General features: G+C 42.8%; 2 protein-coding genes across 4 annotated transcripts in view; both read right to left on the reverse strand.

Moving 5' to 3' along the window:
- Positions 1-10,870, reverse strand: part of USP54 (ubiquitin specific peptidase 54) — a 115,774-nt gene extending 104,904 nt beyond the window's left edge. Inside the window, exon 1 of one of the 3 annotated variants that reach the window (XM_047702250.1) lies at positions 10,742-10,870. The gene's annotated coding sequence lies outside the window, so the exon portion shown is untranslated. Of the gene's footprint in view, positions 1-2,029; positions 2,050-10,394; positions 10,414-10,741 lie in introns of those variants that run through there. The other 2 variants (XM_047702252.1, XM_047702253.1) reach the window with 2 other exon arrangements.
- A 5,952-nt stretch (positions 10,871-16,822) lies between these two features.
- Positions 16,823-24,227, reverse strand: MYOZ1 (myozenin 1). The gene is made up of 6 exons (XM_047702291.1): positions 24,074-24,227; positions 22,801-22,891; positions 21,467-21,645; positions 19,452-19,695; positions 18,922-19,087; positions 16,823-17,330 (listed from the first exon to the last, which is right to left on the reverse strand). Exons 2-6 carry the CDS (start codon positions 22,871-22,873, stop codon positions 17,099-17,101), a joined length of 894 nt encoding a protein of 297 aa, XP_047558247.1. The 5' UTR covers positions 22,874-22,891; positions 24,074-24,227; the 3' UTR covers positions 16,823-17,098.
- Between the last annotated feature and the right edge of the window lie 206 nt (positions 24,228-24,433).

Consider the following 24,433-nt stretch of genomic DNA (forward strand, 5'->3'; position numbering starts at 1 on the left):
AAATAGGTTAGATAGAAACTAATATACCATTATCCCATTTTATGCATAAGGAAGCTGAAGCACAGAGAAATTAAAATTATTTGCCCAACGGGCGCCTGGGTGGCTCAGTGGGTTAAGCCGCTGCCTTCGGCTCGGGTCGTGATCTCAGGGTCCTGGGATCGAGTCCCACGTCGGGCTCTCTGCTCAGCGGGAAGCCTGCTTCCCTCTCTCTCTCTCTCTGCCTGCCTCTCCGTCTACTTGTGATCTCTCTCTGTCAAATAAATAAATAAATAAATAAATCTTGAAAAAAAAAAATTATTTGCCCAAGGTCACAGAGCTACAGTGAACCAAAATTTTCTATCCCAGTCCAGAGCTCTTTTCATTAAGGCTATGTGGATTTATAATACAAAACTACTTAAGATTGCACATAAAATTTCTTGCTTAAGTGGTGCCTGGGTGGCTCAGTTTGTTAAGCAGCTGCCTTTGGCTCAGGTCATGATCCCAGGATTCTGGGACAGACCCCAGGTCAAGCTTCCTACTCAGCTGGGAGCCTGTTTCACCCTCTCTCTGCCCCTCCCCCTGGTTGTATGTGCTCTCTCTCCCTCTCTCTCTCAAATAAATAAAATGTTTTTTAAAAAATCTCTTGCTTAGAAACTGATGTTTTCGGGGGGAGGGAGGGTGTTTGTTTTTAGAGATTTTTATTTATTTGACAGAGAGAGACACAGTGAGAGAGGGAACACAAGCAGGAGGAGTCGGAGAGGGAGAAGCAGGCTCCCCACTGAGCAGGGAGCCCAATGTGGGGCTGGATGGGCTGGATCCCAGGACCCTAGGATCATGACCTGAGCTGAAGGTAGATGCTTAACGACTGAGCCATGCAGGCGCCCCAAAAACTGATGTTTTGATTAGAGGCTGAGAGGGGTTAAAGAAAGGATGTAGAAAGGAAGTGGGTGTGGCTATAAAAGGGCAACATAATGGATACTGTGGTGATAAAAATATTTTGTACTTTCACTCTATCAATGTCAATATCCTGGTTGTGATATTGTACAATAGTTTTGCCAGGTGTTACCATTCAGGAAACCACATAAGAGTATATCAGATCTCTTAGGGCGCCTGGGTGGCTCAGTGGGTTAAGCCTCTGCCTTCAGCTTAGGTCATGATCTCAGGGTCCAGGGATCGAGCCCCACATTGGGCTCTCTGCTAAGCAGGGAGCCTGCTTCCCCCTCTCTCTCTGCCTGCTTCTCTGCCTGCTTGTGATCTCTCTCTCTGTCAAATAAATAAATAAAATCTTTTTTAAAAAGGGTTTATCAGATCTCTCCTCACTCTACATGAATCTAGAATTATCTCAAAGTAAAAAGTCTAATAAAAATAATAATATTTCTTTTTTTAAACCAACTTCATTTTTTAAAGACTTTATTCACTTATTTAGAGAGTGCACGTGTATATGATGAGGCAGGGGGGTGGGGCGGATAGGAGAAGGGGGAGAGAGAGAGAATCTCAAGCAGACTCCCTGCTGAGCAGGAAGCCCTACACCAGGCTCAATCCAAAGACCCCGAGACCATAACCCAAGCTGAAACCAAGAGTCAGATGTACCACCAACTGAGCCACCCAAACACCCCTAAACCAATTTCATTTTAAAGAGCCTTACTTAAAGTAAATAGCATAGGTAAATTAAAACAAAATAAAATAGAATAATGCATAAAGCTCTGAAAGCCAGCACAGCAGACTTCAAAAGGAGGATAAGTCTCATCCACCAAAGCTCAAAAAAGTCATAAAGAAAAAAATTTCCATCTCTGGAAATTAAAAAGGAGACCCCAGAACTCTTATTTCCTAAAGCAGCAAAATCAAACAAGACAGTATGAAAAATAAATTAAGTCATCTCAAAAAGAATCATTAAAGTTAGAACCACCAAAGCTTTCCACGACCCACCACTTTACTGCAATCCTCAACTTAGACAAAGACTGAGTGTCAATGTGTGTCACCTTCAACCTGATATTCACAGCCACATGTTTCAAAAGAGTCCCAAAATTGCTTCTATTTTTTTGCTACTCACGAACTGCCTGAAGCTTCAACCATTTCCTGCTTCTCCCAGCTGCAGGACTTGCAATTAGGAAAACATTCACTCAGCGTCTAGAGCAGGTCTGGTTAGAAGGATGAGCTCATCCCTTCAGATACGTACCTGATCCTCAGGAAGCTGCTCCTCCTCCAGCGAACAGGTCTTTGTATGTTTAAAGTGACACCCACAGAAAATATAAATAAATAAATAAAGTGACACCCACAACCTGTGTAACCACTTGGCCAGAACTAGAACAAGTCCTTCCCTATACATGCCTGGTACCATGGAATCATTTCCTGCTATAGCCACACTTCACACAACCACAAAGTTCAGATAGCAGTTATGGCCTCACTAGAGGAGGATTACATTTTCAGCTCCAGTGTAGGTCAGGGTCAGGCCCTTCACTGCTACTCAGTGAATATTGAGCTGTTTGTTTCAACAGGTCCCTACCCTGCATCGAACCTCACCAGAATTAACCCCTTTTTCCAGAATTTACAACTTACTTTCCTGTACCAGGAATTGTAATGCTTGTACATCTCTTACTATTTGTTCTGTCCACAAGTCTCAATTAACCAAGGCAGCTAAATGTACTATATGCAGTTAGAAATAAATACTGAAACCTCAAGTTTGCTACTCAGTTTCACTGCTTCTAAGAAAACATCTACTCTGTCACAGCTATCTATTTATTGGTAAAGGATCCTAACAATCCTAACCCAAAAGATATGTAGACATCATTTCAAAGTAATATATAGGTACTAAATATCTTCAATCAGAAGTACCTGGGTACCAAGTAGTCATTCAACAAATATTTCTGTACACCTTTATGTACAGCCATCTCTGAGAGGAAGATGAACCACGTTTCAACTTAAAAAAATCTAAGAAGTATATCTTCCTGCCTTAGCCTTCCACAGGACCTCAGCAGTATTTTTACTTCTGCCACAATAAGCTTCTAATACACTAACAGGCTACAGAGTATAAACTAGTCAGAGAAGTATTAAATTCATGAGTGGTTACCTTTGAGAGATGACAGGGGACTTGCAATCAAGAAGGGGAAACTTTTGTTCTATAAAGCCCAGGTGAGGGGCGCCTGGGTGGGTAAGTGGGTTAAGCCTTTGCCTTCGGCTCAGGTCATGATCTCAGGGTCCTGGGATCGAGTCCCGCATCGGGCTCTCTGCTCAGTAGGGAGCCTGCTTCCCCCTCTCTCTCTGCCTGCCTCTCTGCCTGCTTGTGATCTCATGATCTCTGTCTGTCAAATAAATAAAATCTTTAAAAAATAAAAAATAAAAATAAAAATAAAAATGTCATAAGGTAAAAGATCCCAATTGCCACAACAACTTTAAATAACTGTAAGAGACCTAAAAATTAGACATGTTCAAGATTAACATGAAGAGAACTATAAACTTTTCTGAAGGATTTTTTTAAGTTGAATAAAGATAATATCCTGTTTCTAAAAAAAATTTTTTATATTTATTTACTTGAGAGAGAGACAGACAGCATGAGAGGGGAGAGGGTCAGAGGGAGAAGCAGACTCCCCACTGAGCACAGAGCTTGATGCCGGACTCTATCCTGGGACTCCAGGATCATGACCCAAGCCAAAGGCAGTCGCTTAACCAACTGAGCCACCCAGGCACCCAAAAATATCCTATTTCTAAATAGGAAGTCTCAACATTGTAAAGATATAAATTCTCCCATAAAGTAAATAATCTTTCTATTTCAACTGAAATCCCAATTACAGTTCCAACAGAATTTTTGTTTGTAATGAAACCGGAGAGGCTAATTCTGAAAGAAAAAGTCTCTTACATATATTCTAAGATTGAGAGGGGAACTGACCTTCAAACATAAGTAAATCAGCAAAAATTAAAACTGGGTGGTACTGGTATACCGGGCTGGCTCAGTCACTGCAGCATGCAACTCTTGATCTCAGGGTTGTCGGTTCAAGCCCCACATTCATTGGGTGTAGAGATTACTTTTGAAAAATCTTTTAAAGGGGTACCTGGGTGGCTCAGTGGGTTAAAGCCTCTGCCTTTGGCTCAAGTCATGATCCCAGGGTCCTGGGATGGAGCCCCATATCCAACCCCCTCTGCCTGCCTCTCTGCCTACTTGTGATCTCTGTGTGTGAAATAAATTTTAAAATCTTAAAAAAAAAAGAGAGATGTTCATTTTAGTTGGTAAATGCAAAATGGATTATTTAAGTGGATAACTTAAGTGTTCACCAATAAAAGAATGGTTAAATAAATTGCAGGAATTCAAAATGAAATATAATCAGCAGTTTAAAAGTGTGTATTAACAGGATGAGATCTTACAGGCACATAGCTAAATTAAAAAAAAAGAGCTGCAGAAAAAATATTATCCTTCATAAAAAGCTATAAATAGTTACATAAATTATAAATGGCATAGAAAAATCACTGGAAGAAAACCCACCAACAGAATATTCTAGAAAGGGATCCTTTGCTCCTTAACCTCTACATAAATTTCTTTAATTTTTTTTTCCTCTTAAAGTATACAATTTAAATATTTATAAAAACTGGGGCATCTGGGGCACCTGGGTGGCTCAGTGGATTAAAGCCTCTGCCTTCAGCTCAGGTCATGATCCCAGGGTCCTGGGATCAAGCCCCACATCGGGCTCTCTGCTCAGCAGGGAGTCTTCTTCCCCGCCTTCCCCCACCGCCCCACCTGCCTCTCTGCCTACTTGCTCTGTCTGCCAAATAAACAAATAAAATCTTTAAAAAAAAAAAATTGGGGCATCTGCTGGCTCAGCTGGTAAGAGCATACAACTCTTGATCTCAGGGTTGTAGGTTTGAGCCTCATGTTGGATGTAGAGATTACTTAAAAATTAAAAAATATTTTTAAAAAATTAAGTGTTTGGGGGCACCTGACTGGCTCAGTCAATAGAACACACATTTTTGATCCTCGGGTTGTAAGTTCAAGTCCAACCTTGGGTGTAGAGTTACTTAAAAATAAAATCTTAAAAAAAAAAAAAAAAACAAGATGGGATCGGGAGGGAGACAAATCATAAGAGACTCTTAATCTCACAAAACAAACTGAGGGTTGCTGGGGGAAGGGGGTAAGGAGAGGGTGGTTGGGTTATGGACATTGGGGAGGGTATGTGCTATGGTGAGTGCTGTGAATTATGTAAGCCTGATGATTCACAGACCTGTACCTCTGGGGCAAATAACACATTATATGTTAATAAAAATAATTTTTTAAAAAAGAGATTTAAAAAAACATAAACAGTGAAGTCTAAAGAGAAAAACAAATATGGAAATATGTTCAACTTCACAGGCAATCAAAGAAATCAAAATTTAAACTGAGATATCATGAGGCGCCTGGGTGGCTCAGTGGGTTAAAGCCTCTGCCTTCGGCTCAGGTCACCATCTCAGGGTCCTGGGATGGAGCCCCATATCCGGCTCTCTGCTCAGCAGGGAGCCTGCTTCCCACCCCCACCCCCGGCCTTCCTCTCTGCCTGCTTGTGATCTCTGTGAAATAAATAAATAAAATCTTTTAAAAAATAAAATAAAATGAGATATCACTTTTCACCCATCAAATTGTTTTTAATTTATTCAATCTCTATTTATTATCGCTGATGTAAATGCTGGGAAATTAATACTTTTTCCCACTCCCATCCCCGGAGGAGTGTAAATGAATAGAATCTTACCAGAGAGTATGTGCATCAAAGTAAAAGAAAAGGTCTTCTTTTGTGGAGGTTGAGAGTTATAGAATACTTTTAGACCATTATCCACTTTACACATTCTCAACTACTCTTTCAGTTTTCAACCTTTCTGGGATAGAAGTTCCATGCTCTGCCCTCAAAGGTCTTCCTCTCATCTCACTCTCTTACTCTAAACCTTTCTTAGAAAAATATCTCAATGCCTCAAAAATAAGTCACATGAAAAACATGGGCACTCAGCCCACTTAGTTAAAAGATGTTAGAAAACACAGAATTTTCTTCACACCCACATGCTATTCCAGTCTATAGATGTAGAACCATTGCAGAAAGTCAACTCAGTAGAAAAACCCTCATCTGACTCACCTTCAAATCTCTATGTGTGTATTAAGAATATTATGTATTACAGGGGCACCCAGGTGGCTCAGTCAGTTGAACATCTTGGTTTTGGCTCAGGTCATGATCTCAGGGTCCTGAAATCGAGCCCCAGGTTGCGCTCCATGTTCAGCGAGGAGTCAGCTTGGGGATTCTCTCCCTCTGCCCCTCCCTCACTCACTCATGCATCCATTCACATGCACTCTCTCTAAAACAAACAAACAAATAAATAAATAAATCTTTAAGAAAAAAGAATAGTATGTATTACAACATAGTTGTTTCCCTCCACTTTTTTTAAGGCACATCAACATTTGTTAAAATGGGCCAATAATGCAGCTAGACACAAAAAAGTGAAACAGAGGAGCACCTGGATGGCTCAGCCAGTTAAGCGTCTGCCTTAGACTCAGGTCATGATCCCAGGGTCCTGGGATTGAGCCCTACATCGGGCTCCCTGCTCAGTAGGAAGCCTGCTTCTCCCTTTCCCACTCCCCCTGCTTGTGTACCCTCTCTCACTGTCTCTCTCTCTGTCAAATAAATAAAATCTTTAAAGCAAAAAGAAAGTGAAACAGAAATATAACAAACCAAATGTAAGAAGCTTCTGAATAAACAACCTAAACGCATTTATTTTAAGTAGGAAGTATAAGTACAGTATAAGGGAAACAAATAATCAGTTTGTACTCTGTCAGTAGCCTCCTGACAATAGTGGTTTCCTGAAAGTACCTGAGAGCATCTATACCTCTATGTATAGCAATTATTAAATATAATTTGGCAATGTGATACAGTTGAAGAAATACTTAATTGGAAGTCAGGACACCTGGGACATTGCAGCTGTGTGACTTTGGCAAGTCACTGAAAAGTTATCTAGGCTTCAGTTTCCTTAATATAAAAGAAAATGTATTGGACTCCTCCACCTCTAATCATTAAGTCTAGATCTAAGTATTAACAGTGATGGTATCTATCATTCTCATTTAGATTTCTAAAGAAACCATATATTAAGATATAAAATTTGAATTCCAACCAGAAAATCACATTTTGGACTTTAGAATATAGAGTTTAAAAAGTCTGAATGCGGGCGCCTGGGTGGCTCAGTGGGTTGAGCCACTGCCTTCGGCTCGGGTCATGATCTCAGGGTCCTGGGATCGAGTCCCATGTCGGGCTCTCTGCTCAGCGGGGGGCCTGCTTCCCTCTCTCTCTCTGCCTGCCTCTGTCTACTTGTGATCTCTGTTTGTCACATAAATAAATAAAATCTTAAAAAAAAAAAGTCTGAACGCAAATATATAAATACATGTGATATGTATATACATTTTTCTCAATACAAAAAAAAGCAATATAAGAAAGTGTTTGACAAGGGGCGCCTGGGTAGCTCAGTGGGTTAAGTCTTCGGCTGCCTTCGGCTCAGGTCATGATCTCAGGGTCCTGGGATCCAGCCCCGAATTGGGCTCTCTGCTTGGCAGGGAGCCCGCTTCCCCTCACTCTCTGCCTGCCTCTCTGCCTACTTGTGATCTCTCTCTCTCTAACAAATAAATAAAATCTTAAAAAAAAAAAAAAGAGGGGCGCCTGGGTGGCTCAGTGGGTTAAGCCGCTGCCTTCGGCTCAGGTCATGATCCCAGGTCCTAGGTTCGAGCCCCGCATCGGGCTTTCTGCTCAGCAGGGAGCCTGCTTCCTCCTCTCTCTCTGCCTGCCTCTCTGCTTACTTGTGATTTCTCTCTGTCAAATAAATAAATAAAGCCTTTAAAAAAAAAAAAAGAAAGAAAGAAAAGAAAAAGTTTGACTAAATCTCTTAAATTCTGTTACAATAAAATTTCCTTACACTGAATGTGAAGATAGATAACCGTTTCCATTATTAAAATGATCACTTTCTAGAAGACTGCAACCGTTAACAATTGCTTGTTACAACTATTTTCCCAAACATAGTTCCCTATACAATTATATATAACATGAATATGGCAATTTACTCAGTTCTCTGTATAATACAAATCTCATATTTAGTGTCATGTTAATATTTAAATTTGTTCCCATATATAGTGTAAATATGTGAGGAAGAAATATCTATGAACAAAGATAAAGAGATTGAATTCTGGTCTTCGGGCCAATTCCACCTTCAATCTCTGGCCCCCCAATCCCAAGGTACCCTCCCTGCAAAAGAAAGGAATCTTGCTTAGGTTTCTCCAAGCACACATATTTCCAAATCCAAACCCTAAATCTGCCATTTACTAGCTCTGTGATCTTTAGCAACTTCCTTAATTTTTTAAGCTTCCATTTTCTTGTCTTTACAATTGTAGTACCAGGGGCGCCTGGGTGGCTCAGTGGGTTAAAGCCGCTGCCTTCGGCTCAGGTCATGATCCCAGAGTCCTGGGATCGAGCCCCGCATCGGGCTCTCTGCTCGGCAGGGAGCCTGCTTCCCTTCCTCTCTCTCTGCCTGCCTCTCTGCCTACTTGTGATCTCTGTCTGTCAAATAAATAAATAAAATCTTTAAAAAAATAAAATAAAATAAAAAAATAAAATAAAATTGTAGTACCAGCTGAAGAGTAATGTTATAAAGATAAAATGAGATAATATGCCTGGCACACTAATAATTACTCAACAAATGTTAGTTATTACACTTATTGTTGACTTAACATACAGTGGTATTTAAGAGTACAAAAGACTTAAATTTTCAACTGACCTGTGAATTTTCTCAAGCTTTCATTATAACTTTTATCTCTTCTGAGAAACCTATGTTCTACTTATGCAGCACAGTTTAAAATTTGTTTAATGTTTTGTAATTTTCTAAATTATTTCTTCTTTTAGTCTTGTCAACTAGGTAAACTCTTGAGGGCAAGAACCTTGTTTCACGAGATTGGTTTCACATATTGTGCTTATTACATTGTAATTATTTGTTCTCTGTCACTCTCCCTTCCTAGGTTCTAAGCATTGCAAGACAGAGAGCAAAGCTTATCCTGAGGCTTCGTAATCACACAAAATAGGTCTCAATAAATGTTTGCTGAATGGGTAAATGAGTGAATGAATTTCCTCCCCCACCCCTCAATGCCTAACACCATACTCTATACATAATAGGAACTCAGTAAAGCTCCTTAATGGATTCATGCAGCAATCTTTTGGACCCAACTACATAAAGCTGCATCTTGCCTCAGAAAAGCACTTCTACTTTAAAGTTTAGCTCTGAATATTACAAATTAAAAGTTTTAGTCTAACACATATCAAATAAATAAGTCGAATGACCACATCAAGGCTAGTGCCAGAGGATTTAAAAGCCATTATTCTAATTAATGAATTTGTGAACCTCAACATGGAAAATCCAGTTACATAATCAAGAGAGGTTATACCCTGCAAATTTATACCTACAAAAGATAGTGAGAAAAATTATCAGAAAGTTTGTATATGGAGACTGAAATGGGTAGGTTATTTTTATGCCTGAATTGAAGCCATTGTCTGCACTAGAAATAAAGAGTTCAGAAGCAAAGTGGTCCAAACCCGTCTCCACAAAACAATTCTGAGACTCAGAAACTAAATACTTTGCCCTCTCCTTGATTTTAACTCCTGGGAGATTCCTTTTATTCTCAAATTAGCAGATACTCAAAACTTGTTCTGTCTCCTAAAAAACAAACAAAAACCTTCATCCATTTCTTAAAAGGCAAATAACCTGAACATGCACACTTTGGGGACACTCAGTTTTATATTCAACTTAACTAAATCTATCCCTAGTGTTCAGCTTGCTGCTGCTGCTGCTGCTGCTGCAATAGAAACACTTTTCTTAGTTTTTAAATTACATTCGTGGAAAGCTTAAGTGTCGTACTGCACATTCTTCTACTGTATCAGCTAAACTAGTTTTACACTGCATATATAATCTCATAAGTACACCGTAAAGGAATTCTATACTTGAATGAATCTGGGAAGAAACGTGATCTCAGCACACACACCCCTTTTTCCAACTCAATACGCTCCAGAGCACGCACATCTTAGTTTTTTTTTTTTTCCCTCAAGAATTTCTCTCCCGCCCCCACCCCACACTTTACAGCAGCAATCATTCATTATCCCACTCACAGTCTCTCCGCAGAAAGAACCTCACCAACTAATACTAGTTCACCAGGACCCTACTTCCACATCTCACAGTCTGTGGGGAATTTCTTTGGAAGGGGCGGGTGGTAGTGGAGGTCCCGGACGCCACCATTCCCGCCACGCCATTTAGGACCCAGGTCCTGGCGCGCAGTCCTAGACCAGCGTTCCGCGGACCCTCAGGGGCTGCGAAGGGTCCGATACCGGCCCCCATCCCCCCAGTGCAAAGCAAACCGGGCCCAACCTCCGTGCTCCCATTCAACATACCCTCCTCTTCGCGATACCCCATTTCTTCCCACTTATTCCTCGATGTAGTCCGGTGCCTTTATCCAGTTCTGAGTCCGCGTAACCCTCTTCATGCCAATACACACACCCTCCACGCTCCGGCCCCTGCCCCTTGAACCCTACTACACCCGGGTCCCTCCCACTGGACCTCCCGGCAGCTCTAGCCCTCCGTGAGTGCCCCAGTACAGACCGGCGTCAGGTCCCACGGGACCTAGGTTATCCCTCACACGTCACACTTGGGCCCATTCCTCCCTATCTACCCCACAACCAGGGCTACCCCCTGCACCCCGTTACCTCCGACCCCGCCCCCCTGAGGGTGTCGCACTCACAGCTCCTGCCGCCGCATCCTTAACCGCCGCGGCTGCTATAGCTACAGGGAGCCAAGGCAACCAGCTCTCGCGACACTTTCCTCAGCTAACGGCGAGAACAGCCGAGAAGAGCTTCTCGCAAGAAAGTAAACGAGTCAAGCTGGAGAAGGGTAAGTATATCTCGCGATGGTAGTTGTTAAGATGGCGGCCGCCAGGCGTTTTAGGGGTGGCCTGGAAAGCTCTGGTGGTTGGTGAAGGCAAGGAAAGATCTGGAGGGAGAGAGTCGGAAAACTAGTGCAGGGAGCACGGGCTGAGCTGGGGGAAGTTAGTATGGCGAACCCTACACTGGAATAACTTCAGGGATGTGGCATCCTCCAAGTGTCTCGAAGTTAGAGCAGTGTCGCCTTTAGTTGAAGTTTCGTTTTCCAGGCATTTTCTTATGCTTACAGAGTGGTTAGAGATGGAGTGAGCAAGCCAGAAATTGACCTTACCATCTCCTCATAACCTTCTTACAAGTAGTTTTCATTCGTTCTTCTCACACTGGTTTGCAAATGGTATTTGGTTTCACAGAAATATTGTTTGATAGGGGTCCCCCACTCCTCTATCAGTTCGCCAGACCAAAATATGAAATAAACGGTTTTTAAAAAATCGAACATAAGAGCAGGTGTTTGGCCTTGGATGCGGGAAGGGGACCGCACTGGTCTATGATTTGAACTTTGCACTTGTTGCTTGCTGCTCAGTGGATACATCCTTAACTCCTGGCTCAACATTTAGTTGTAGGTCTTTCTCTCTGCTCTCAGACAACTGTAAATGCAGACTGAATAGCATCTGGAACAGAAGATGGATTTAAAGAACGTTGGTGAGCTTGGTCTGAAGATAGTGAATTATCTCGATTGTTTTACAGATAGAACTCCTTGTTCTACTATTTCTCCTACTATATTCTCACTGCTGCACTTGACTTAAAAACAAGAAAAAACGTTGGTGAACAAGGAAGAGTAAAACAGAAAAATAGAGTAAATGGGAAGTTCACATTCTTCCCTCAAAGCCCCTGAATAGTTCTGATAGTTTAGACCAATACTGTCTGGTAGAAATATATTGTGAGTTGCATTATGTGACTTAAAATTCCTAGTGGCCACGTTTTCAAAAAGTAAGAAATATGAAATTAATTTTAGTAATTTATTTAACCCAACATATTCAAAATCTTTCATACGTAAACAATATTTTAAATTTTTAAAAATATTTTGAAATTATTGATGTATTTTACTTTTTTCATATTAAGTCTTCAAAATTTGGGGTTTATATTTACAGAGCATCTCAATTTCAACTAGGCACATTTCAAGAGCTCAATAACTTCATGTGACTAGTGATTAGTACGGGAAAGGAAAGCTCTAGACCGCAGACTAGAGAATACCCTACCTGGGTGACTGGGGGATTGATTGTATTATGGGCATTGTGTTTTCTATAGAAGAAATTCTTGAAGTGGCTAACTCAAATGATTGCAGAAGCTAGGAAAGTAACAATAAAAGATGATCTACTGAAAAAAAAAAAAAGGTAGTAGTGGGGACTAGGACTCATTTGAGAGTACAAGCACCTATCTAAAGTGTAGCTCCCTGAGCTGAGTTTCAAAACACAAAGATGACAAATAAAATAAAATAATAAATAAAACACAATGATGACAAACAAAATGTCTACGAGCAGTATAGACAGTTAGATCTGCTGCCAATATGTGGCTTCTATGAACTGTGGTATTCAAATGTACGAAACATTTTTGAAGAAAATATTTTTTAACAGAATAGTGTACAGGCAAAGACAGCAAAGCTTGAGGATTCCGCTGGCTGGATCCTGTGCAAGTGTGCACCTTAATACATTAAATCACCATTGAGTGGGGATAAGGTAATTGGGTGATGGGCATTAAGGAAGGCACTTGAAGTAATGAACACTGGATGTTACATGCAACTGATAAGTCATTAAATTCTACCTCTGAAACTAATAATACAGTATATGTTAATTAAATTGAATTTAAATAAGAAATTTTTAAAAGGAAAAGAAAACCACCATTGCAACCTCTGATAATAATTTGACCTACAAGTAGACTTCTCGGGGCATCTGCATGGCTTAGTTAAATATCTGCCTTCAGCTCAGGTCATGTACCCAGGGTCCTGGGATCGAGCCTCACATCGAGCCCCATGTTGGGCCTCCTGGTCAGCGAGGAGTCCAATTCTCCCTCTGCCTGCTGCTCCCCCTGCTTGTACACACACTTTCTCTCTGCCAAATGAGTAAATAAACAACCTTAAAAAAAAGTAAGTAGCCTTACCTACTGAGAAGGTAATTTCACAACCAACCTAAACTCCCTGTAAATAAGCTTGTGTCATGATTTTTTGTAATATTTAAGATTTCAAACATTCTGAGCTTGGAAAAATTGAGTTTCTAGGTTCCCAGAACTGTTGACTAGCTGACCTTGGACTTTTCTTTTTAACCCCAGCTTTAAGGATAGGCATTTAATAGTTATTTTATGGTTGACTGTGTCACATGAAAGTTGTTATGTGTCTTTGTACAGCTGATGTCTGACATAATACCTGGTATACAGTAGGCACTCAATAAACATTTGTCAAAGAAATACAGTCCTGGTGGTGGGAATTTAAAAAAAAAGGAATATAGTTTTTAACTTTGGAAGAGGGGTCACAGATTTTTAAACGTGAGAATCTGATGAAAACAATGAACTCTTATCCAGATCCTGTTGGAGAGGGATGTTGGATATGTCCTACCCATATTCCCTCAGCCCACCACAGAGCTTACTACAGTTTTGGTAGACGATACAAGTCCATAGCTTCCTACCTCAGACACCAGAGTATTTCTTTGCCTGGAGGAACCAGCAAGTTTAACAAGTTTAGCCAGCAAGTTTAACATTCCCAGTAGCAATCTGCAACCAATGAAAGATGGAATTTGGTAGCTAAATACTGCATTTCCTCACCCTCTCAGTGGGGCAATTCTGAGGTCTGTTCTAAAGGAGTGTTTCTCAAAATTTACTGCCACATATGAATCGCCTGGAGAGATCAAAGACGTAGATTCTTGAGTTTGAATTTTAACCAATCTCGCAGGAAATAATAATGCTGCCAGTCCATGGACCACACTTCATATAGCATTTTTCTCAGGTAGTACCAAATGGGATTTAACTCCAGTTGCCCAAAGCAACTTTACTGGCTTTCTTTCCACTCCCTTACACTATTTGGATTTCTGGGATTATCATCCAACTTTCTGGGATTACTTACATCCAAATCTTTGTTTTTAGGGTCTTTTGGGGGGGAAATCCAGCCTATGCTAACAGTCTCCTTAAAAAAAAATACACACAGAGGGCACCTGGGTGGCTCAGTGTTGAGCCTCTGCCTTTGGCTCAGGTCATGATCTCAGGATCCTGGGATCGAGCCCTGTTGTTGGGCTCTCTGCTCAGCGGGGAGCTTGCTTCCCCTCTCTCTCTGCCTGCCTCTCTGCCTACTTGTGATCTCTCTCTCTGTCAAATAAATAAATAAAATCTTTTTAAAAAATACAGAAAAATCTTTAGAAAAAAGGAGGAGAATGTTACTTATCCATCAAAAAGATTGAAATCATGCCATTGCAACAACATGGATAGAACTAGAGGGTATTATACTAAGTAAAATAAATCAGTCAGAGAAAGACAAATATCATATGAGAGAGAGAGAGAGAGAGACAAATATGATTTCACTTATGTGGAATTTAAGAAATAAAACATGAGCATTGGGGAAAGGAAGGAAAAACAAAATAACAAAAAAACAGAGAGGGAGGAGGGGTGCCTGGGTGGCTCAGTCATCAAGCATCTGCCTTCAGCTCAGGTTGTGATCCCAGGGTCCTGGGATTGAACCCCACATCGGGCTCCCTGCTCGACGAGAGGCCTGCTTCTCCCTCTCTCACTCCCCATGCTTGTGTTCCCTCTCTCACTGTATCTCTCTCTATCAAATAAATAAATAAAATCTTTAAAAAAAACAAAACAAAACAGAAAGAGAGGAAAACCATGAGACTCTTAACTATAGGGAACAAACTGAGGGTTGAAGAAGGGGAGGTGAGTAGGGGAATGGGGTAACTGGGTGATGGGCATTAAGGAGGGCACATGATGTAATGAGTATTGGGTGTTATATGCAACAGATGAATCACTGAACTCTACCTCTGAAACTAATAGTACACTACATGTTAATTAGTTGAATTTAAAAAATAATAATAAATTAATTTTTCAATTTAAAATGTGCAGGATGCCTGGTGGCACAGTTGGTTAAGCATCTGACCCTTGGTTTTAGCTCAGTTCATGATCTCAGGGTCAGGAGGTGGAACCTCACACTGGGCTCCACACTCAGCAGAGTCTGCTTGAGAGTCTCTTTCCCACTCTCCATCTGTGTTCCCCTCACTTGCACTCTCTCCCTCTCAAATACATAAATAAATCTTTTTTAAAATATAAAATTTGTATGTACTACATTAAAATGTATATAGTGTAAGCATTGTAACATTTAGTACAAATACTTCATACATTTTTGTAAATAATAAACAGCAGGGACAGTAACTTTAAAAAGGGGGGGGTACCTGGCTGGCTCAGTAAGTGGAGCATATGACTCTTGGTCTCAGGGTTGTGAGTGTAAGCCCCATGTTGGGTATAAAGATTACTGAAATAGGGGCACCTGGGTGGCTCAGTGGGTTAAACCTCTGCCTTCAGCTCAGGTCATGGTCTCGGGATTGAGCCCCGCATCAGGCTCTCCGCTCAGGGGGAGCCTGCATCCCCCTCTGCCTCTGCCTCTGCCTGCCTCTCTGCCTACTTGTGATCTCTCTCTCTCAATCTCTCTCTCTTTCTCCGTCAAATAAATAAATAAAATCTTTTAAAAAAAATAAAAAGAAAAGAAAAAACACAAAGAAATAGAATTTGGTATACAACTTTAGAGGAAGTATGAATCCCCTGAAATTTGTTTAGGTTGTAAAGGGAAATCATCAGGGTAAATGTCACGTGACCCAAGATCCATGAAAACTGGATTCATCTAGGGAGAGTCTAGCAACTTAATAAAATAATTAATGGCCCATCGGGTTGGCTTAATTCAGCCAGCTCTCCTCAGAAGTTATTTTCCCACATCCTATTAAATCATCTCTTTATTCTTTCTGGTCTGTATCACTCTCATTTTGTGGAACACAGAGGTAAGTCTGGGAGTCTAAAGAAACCACATACTTGAGGGGGCCTGGGTGGCTCAGTCAGTTAAGCATCTGCCTTCGGCTCAGGTCATGATCCCAGGGTACTGGGATCCGGCCCCACATCAGGCTCCCTGCTCAGCGGGAAGCCCACTCCTCCCTCTCCCACTCCCCCTGATTGTGGTCCCTCTCTTGATGTGTCTCTCTCTGTCAAATAAATAAATCTTTAAGAAAAAAAAAAAAGAAACCACATACTTGAAATAAAAATTAAAATGAAAAGAGTATTGTTGCTCATCCCTATTGGGCTGTCATGGTTTTTTTCCCAATTATAGTGCTTCCTGAATACCACCGAAGTGCCCTTGTGACCCTTAGATCTTTTCTCGATGTGTTCACACAGAACCAGGCATACTGCACGTGGTTTCTTCCACTTTCTTCTGGATTCTAACATGGCCCTCTATTGTATACCATCCTTTCTGTGATCTGAATCTGTAATCTTTGATCCACATATTCCTCAGCCCATTCTGTTGTCATCTGGAAACTCTATGGCATGCTCTAGTTCTGTGATAATTGGGTAATCCTGATCATCCAAGTTTCTAGTCAGCTACACAAAGAGAGCTAACACTAGACTCACCAACACCTACTTCTTAACTACAGTGCACAATAGCTTCTTAGCTTTGCCCACATATGGGCCAGCACATGTGTTTGTGCGTGCTTATCTTATGTACTATTGAATAATTATGTCTTTGTATACACCTATGAATATGGTCTCGTGGGTATGGGTGTGGGTGTGGGTATATAAGCAACCAGAGCTCAGGTCTGGTCTTGAAGTCTGAATAATGAATGTTCAGTACTTGACTTAAATTAGTCTCTGTGCATTGTTAGCCTCAGTTTTGATCTGCCCTTAAATATCAGAGGAAGAATGAGTTCATTTCCTTGAAGTTTATTGGCTGTTACCAGTGGCAGAGCAAATTCCATAAAAGAGCAGGTTCCATACAGAGCAAGTGGAAGGGGAGCTCTGAGTTGGTGAGATGCTTGGAGTGGGGACTTGGAGTGAAGACTAGAAAGACAAGTATCTCCCTCTTTTTTCCCTCCATTCCCACAAGGATACTAGATTTATAGTAGGAGTATCCTGCTCAGCATTCACTTTCCAAATTGGAACCTGATAAGAGAAAACTGATGCAAAGTAGAGGAGGAAACACCTCACAGCTCCTCTGTTTCTCCATCCAATGGGATCCGAATATCCACATTGTAGTCTACTGGTTCCCCAGAGCTCATCCAGGGAATAGGGGTTCGATTGAAAGAAGGCCTGTTGGAGAGACTTTGGTTGTAGAGGACCAAGGGTTCACTCAGTAGGGGCCCCAGATCAAACTTGGGCATCTGGAAGGTCATGCGTTTGGAGGCCTTCTCATATCCACCATAAGGCATTGCTGTCCTGAAAAGGGGACACATTATTTAATTAAAAATCAGAATAAAAGGAACAACTTTATCAATAAGATGTTACCCTGTTTGAGGGATGGGGAAGTTTGTGAATTTTAGTTTAAGATTGCTCCTGCAGGGTGCCTGGGTGGTTCAGTTGGTTAAGCTTCTGACTCCAGCTCAGGTCATGATCTTGGGGTCCTGGGATTAAGCCCCACGTTGAGCCCAGAGTCAGGTTCAGTGCTTAGTAGGAAGTCTGCTTGTTCATCTCCCTCTTCTGCTCCTCTCCCTGCTCATATGGTTTCTCTCTCTCTCTCTATCTCTCAAATGGATAAAGTCTTTATTAAAAAAAAAAAAAAAAAAAGGATTGCTTCTGCACTCCTTATTCTTCTTCTCCCTCAGCACTCCATTCCCCACTCCTGGTTTGCTTGTTTCCCCAGAGCTAATAATGAGAAAAGGAGTCTAGTGGGTACTGGATAAAGTACCAGTACCCACCAGTTTCATGGAGAGTTGTGACTCAGACATTACAGACCCAAGGCTCTAAGACCACCTTAAATTACAATGTAGAGACACCATCCCCTTCCCCACACACTCACAATCCCTAGCCCACCTCCAGTGGATAGCCCTGGCCTGGTGAGAGGAATTAACATTGCCTGGAAATTTCAGGTTATTTAGGATCAAATACAAAACACTTCTCTAGGGGCGCCTGGGTGGCTCAGTGGGTTAAGCCTCTGCCTTCAGCTCAGGTCATGACCCTAGGGTCTTGGAATCGAGCCCCGCATCCAGCTCTGTGCTCAGCAGGGAGCCTGCTTCCTCCTCTCTCTCTCTCTCTCTCTCTCTCTCTCTCTGCTTGCCTCTCTGACTACTTGTGATCTCTCTCTGTCAAATAAATAAATAAAATCTTAAAAAAAAAAAACACTTCTCTAGTGTTTCCCTGTTCTGCTTTCACACAGATCTCCTACCCACAGTCCAAAGAAGCCAAATTCGAAAAGAATAGATACTTAAACCTTACTAGAGTACAAAAAATAGAATCATACTACAAGGACAGTAATGGAATCCTAACCTTAAATGAAGGGAACTTCAAGAGTCCTTTAAACATGTAATGTATTATTCCCTTTAAATTTTTTTTTCTTATTTATTCTTTTGAGAGAGAGAGAGTGAGTGAGAGCACGAGCACGGGGGGGAGGACCAGAGGGAGAGGGAGGAGCAGACTCTCCACTAGCGAGGAGCCCAACACAGGGCTCAATCCCAGGACCCACCATGACCTGAGCCCAAAGCAGATGTTCAACTGACTGAGCCACCCAGGCATTCTATATTATCCCTATTTTACAGCAAGGCAACCAAGGCTCAGAAGTGCAGTGATTTCCCCATGACCAGCACAACTAGTAAGTGGTACAGTGAACTAAAATCTTTCCCCCCAGCAAATGTTTCCTTCATCATACTGCCCTGTTTCTCTGGACTAAAGTGAAAAAAACAAAGGCCTTCTATTAGGGCCTTCCATCCCTCCTCAGCCTCCTTCTGGAACATTTGAACCAAAGTGTCCGTCCCAGCTGAGGACACTGTTCCACACACTGGAAAGCATCTGGTTCCTTCTTCATAACCCCTACCTGTTGAAGGACTTATATTGAGGGAGTTCAGGTTTGGCCCCATAGGCCAGCAGGTCGATGCCAAGCTCCACTTTTTGCTGAGGGTCAACCCCCATTGCTCGCTCCCATGGGGAAATATAGGTCTTGAACACGGTGATATGTTTTCCATCTCCGCCTGTCTGGTCTCCTGACAGCCATGGGAGAGAAAATTAAGTCAATAATAATGGTTAGTAGCCAGTGGAAGTTAGTCTTACATCCCTGCGCTAAGGAACTTGTTGGGGCCAGAGACCAAAAATATAACATCCTGGTAATTGTGCTAGTTTCATGGATAATGACAGCCTAGATCTGTGACCGAAACTGAAAAGCCAGAAAGGCTGAAAAACAAGACTTCTGGGTGAAATAGACACATCTTGGTGTTCTCCTGGTCCCAGAGGGTCCATCGAGGCATCTCAGCAGGCCTCCCTTGCTCCCTAAACCCAATCTAGGTATTATTCCTGGGAACATCTCTGCTCTAGGGACCAAACACATTACTCTTGGGTAAGGATACTTGCCTGTTCCTGTCTCACCAGCTCCTGCTGTTCCAGCAGCTCCTCCTCTGCCCGTCTGGCCCCCTGGACCACCTGTACCCCCAGACCCAGATCCAGAGCCCTGATGGTGCTGCTGGTCAGAGCCATACTGTCTGTCAGAGCCACTTCCCCCTGCCTGGCCTTCACTGCTGCCCTTGCTGTAGGAGAATCCCTGCCCAGCTGTGCCCAGCTGTCCCCCAACTGTGGGAAGGAACTTCTGGAAGTGATCCTGAAAAGAAAGGACAAAGTGAGGGGAAGGTTAGGCAATGGGTACAGAGGAATATAGAAAGATATGGGTATGCACAGCAAGGAGGAAATGATCAGAGACCATGGCTAAACAGAAGACACTGAATCCTCTGAGATTCCCTCTCCAATATGTGGACAGTGAATAACCGGGCTGAGAGGAATTAAACTCTCCTTTAAGGATAGGACACCCCTGGCTCAGTTCCTCCAATTACACCTTAAGATGGGGGCAATTCATTCTCTATACTTCCCTTTACCATCCTTACCAAGGCAAAAAGGACCAAGATTTCTGCTCAGCTAAAATTTAAAAGGATGGGGTTGGGACAGAGAACCCAGGCTTAATTTGAAGAAGTAGATCTCTGCCCTGTCCGCTTCTTTAATCTTCTCTAACAGGCAGAGCTCTCTTCTTTCTCTTTCTCTTCTTCTCCTTTTTCTTCTTGATGCCTGTTGAACCAAGACCTCCTGGCCGTGAAACTGTAGCAGGTAGGGGGAAGGGTGACCAAAAGGGCAACCCTGGATTCCACCCCAAAGCCTAAAAATAACCCCACCAACTCCTTCAGGAGGCTCTCCTAGCCACCCCACCATGCACACCCCTCTGCTCCAACCAGTGAAATCAGACCCAGCCAGGGACGAGGGCTTTTGGACTCCTAAAGTTAGATATGACCGGCTCAGCATTTTTGCTCTGCTCCTACGTAAGGACCAATGACAGACACTCCTGCCTCTGGCCCCATGTAGGCATCTATTTCTACTTCCCCTGGCTGCCCAGTAAAGGTGGAGGGGGAAGAAAGGTAATGGAGAAGATCCCCTCCTTCTCAGCTATAACATCTTGTGCCTGGCACCCTTCCAATCCCTATCTCTCTTGGGAAAAGGATCCTCACTAGGGGACACGGGATCTTAGAGGATAGTTTCATGGAGTCCTTAGACAGACCCTTTAGTAAAAGAATGGTTCAAGAAGAAGATAGTTATAAAAAGCACTTACCTCTTCCTGGGGTTGCCAGATTTATCAAATAAAATTATAGGACACCAGTTAAAGTTAAATCTCAGATACACAACAAATACTTTTTTACTATAATTACACTCCAAATATTGTGTGGCACATATCTATATGTAAGAGAGTATTCATCGTATATCTGAAATTAAAATTTAACTGGTATCCTGTGTTTTAAAAATTGAATTTTTTTTAAAGATTTTATTTATTTATTTGACAGACAGAGATCACAGGTAGACAGGCAGGCAGAGAGAGAGGGGGAAGCAGGCTCCCCGCTGAGCAGAGAGCCCGACGTGGGGCTCGATCCCAGGACCCCGAGATCATGACCCGAGTCGAAGGCAGAGGGTTTAACCCACTGAGCCACCCAGGCGCCCCCCTTGAATTGAATTTTTATGTCTCAAATATTTCATGGGACATACTTTACTAAAAAATTATTCATGCATATCTCAACTTTAAAATACAGGATTTGGTATCCTGTGTCTTCTCTGGCAGCCCTATCCTTAGCACTTGGCCACGCTGGGAAGGAATTTTCTCCCTGAGGATGTGTACTCTTCACCCCTTCCCCTTCACCAGCTCTAAGACAGAGACTGAATTTCCAAGGTGGGCTGTAACTCACCCTGAGCTGTGAGGGGGTTAATATATCTGGGGATTTCATAAGCTTATAAATTTGCAGAGAGGGGAGGTTGGTGGTATTTGGGAGATTGAGGGCTTATGAAGAAGCTGTCAGAAGAGGCACAGGGCTATGAGAGTTGTAAAGTTCCAAACTCACCATTGAGCTGTCAGAGAAGACATCAGGGTGGTTTTCGTAAATAAATTTCTCTACCCGCATCTGCCGCAGTTTGAACATCTTGGAGCCCCGATTAGTGAGCAGCGACAACTCTTCCAACATCACATCCCTTGGGACACTGATCTTCTTGCCCAGGTTCAGGCCTGAGCTCTCCCGTCCACCTTTCAGGGAGGTGGGGAGGAAGAGACAAGGACAAGAGTAAAGTAGGGTTTTCTAGTTTCAGAATACAGATGCCATCCACAACTAAGTTTGTGACTCCTGCAGAGATGACAGAGGGAAGCAGATACTGTCTGTGACATCTGGTCAAACTGTACCTTGTTTGTGAGAGATTTTTATTTCCTGGGTTTGGGGTTGGAGACGATGCGCAGGAACTGGAATGCAGAGTGGGAGCAGCGGGGATGATAGAGTGGAGAGGATGAATGAAGCAGAAGGGTCACAGGCATGGGGTGCGGGGCAAAAGGACTATAGGAACATCACGGATGGAGACCACTGGTGAAACTATGCATGCGGGCAAGCCCAAAGGCCAACACCACATCTAAATACAGATTTGTCGGGGCGCCTGGGTGGCTCAGTCAGTTGGGTGTCTGCTCGAGTCATGATCCTAGGGTCTGGGATCAAGCGCTGCATCAGGCTCCCTGCTCAACAGAGAATCTATTTCTCCCCCTCCTTCCTGCTCATGTTCTCTCTCTTTCACTATCTCTGTCTCTCTCAAATAAATAAATAAATAAATAAATAAATAAATAAATAAATAAAATATTTTAAAAATAAATACGGATTTGTCTTAACTCCTTCCCCTTCTTTTCCTCTCAGTGAACTCTGACTACAGACACCCTCTGGGTATTGGGACAGCTCTTTACATGCGTATACTCCTACTGCCCCCCAGGAAAAACTGCCTGAGTATTTTTCCATTTTAAGCGTTTATACTGGCTCCCTAGCTCTGGGGTAGAAAGTAAGGAAGTTAACCATTTATTGAGACTTTGCTGTGTGCCAGTCTCATATATGTGTGTCATATATATTTATTCTCTTCCTCAAACATACCTCACCAATCTGTGAGCCCTGTTGTCCTGGACCTGCATGGGTGATATGGCAAGAATATTATTGTCTCACATTACAAGGTGAAAAGGGTGGAAGGGTGAGGGGTCAGTGTTGAATCCTTTCTCCATTTTTCTTCCTGCCCCCATCCCCCAGAATTTCTCTTGTCCCTTCACATCTCTTCACCTTAAGACATATACAACTTTATGATTTTTCTTGGACTCTTGGGCCTGAGATGCTCTCAACAAGAAGTCCTACACTATGTGGGTACAAACATGCCATACCTCCAGTGAGTTCCATGATCAGCTTGCTGGATTTCCTCTTCTTGTTGGGAGCTGGGGTTCCTGAGAGTGGCATTGTGGAAGCAGAGGCAACCTGGATAAAGTGGGAAGGGGGAGTTGGAAGGTAGACAGGAACTGGGGGGGGGGGGTATCTACTAAGAAGGCAGTACTTCTTAACCTGGGGTTAAGGGTTTCAGGTGAAGGGGTTTCATGAAATTTTTAAATAAATAAATAAATAAATCCCCCCGCCCCCGCCAAAAGGTAAAAATCCATTGCTTTAGGACTTCTCTTTTCTTGGAGGCAAGGCAGAAAGTAGAGATGTGCCCTCTGCTCCTAACTTCTATCAGCCTCTTTTCTACTGTGTAGAGTTTGTACAGGAATTAGGAACATAGTATATGTTGGGGCAATGGGTAAAACAAACAGATAACACACAGACAGGGTACTGCACCCAGGTTTCATTGGTTTGGTGTGACTTTAAGTTTTTATTTTTATGGGGCTCTCAGATTTGGCCTGTCACTCCCAAACTCCGGTCTCTCTTCAGTCTTCCTCAAGCCCCATTGTGGCAGAAAAATGTTCTGCCAGGGTTGAGGAGATTCAGCCAAAAACATTCTCCATAGGAAGGTGAGGTTGTTGCTCCCCTATTGGGCCAGCTGGAGTGTGGCCTGGGAGGTCACAGCAGTGTTCCTTGCTCCCTTTCAGTCACTCCTGCCCCAGGCCCCAGAGCTAGAATGGAGAGGAGGGCTGAGAGTATTTGAACCCTGATGCATGTCAATTCAGCAAGATCATAACAGTTGGGAATTGATGGGGGACAGGAACATAATAATGGAATCTGGCAGTGGAGGGGGACAAGCTGGGAAAAGTTTCAAACTCCAGGCCCTCCTTAACGGAAGCTGACACTCAGCAAATCACCGTCTTCTGCTGAGTCTTGCTTCACAACATGTCTGCAATTCTACTAACTTAATGGGGTATGCTAAGGTCAGACTCCAGGAACTGCTAAATGGGCATTCACTATCCCTTTCTCAGCCCTAACTGGCTAAGTTCTTTTTCTTTCCATCCAGGCTCTCAGAACCCCTTCTTACTATTCTAGTGCCTCCTCCAACATCTCCATTCCCACACCTTCCTGGGCCCCTCTCCTTCCAACTCTGTGGCTCCCCTGAATTAAACAGCTGGAAGCAGGGCATGGATAAGGGAGGATCAAGGGTCACAATTACGGACACAGACACAGCAGTCAACAGAATGGGCTCTAGCCCCTCTGGCCATAGAACTGGAAACTTACCGGCTGCTCAGGCGGTGGTCAGCTCTCCCTGGGGTCCAGCAGCTTTGGAGGACTGAGCTGCTGTGACCGGAGAACCCGAGCTGGGCAGGCGTGGGGGCAGCACTGGCAGTGGAGGAGGGAGGGAGTTATTAATAGAGATGATGAGTACAAGCGGCTCAAATGGCACTGGGGGTACTGAGACCCTGGAACCAAGATCCCGCCCTCCTTGCCCAGAGGCTCAGGAAGGGGAGGAATGACCTTTGGGATTCTCCCACTTAGCTGTCTGAGCCAGGGATCAGACTGCCTAAGGATTCCCCTTTCTTGGCACCTAAGGTCTGAAAATCAAAGAAGCATTCGTGGAGAAATTGAAAACTGAAATGG

The sequence above is a fragment of the Lutra lutra genome, chromosome 14, assembly GCF_902655055.1.
Source record: "Lutra lutra chromosome 14, mLutLut1.2, whole genome shotgun sequence".
NCBI classification, from domain to species: domain Eukaryota; kingdom Metazoa; phylum Chordata; class Mammalia; order Carnivora; family Mustelidae; genus Lutra; species Lutra lutra.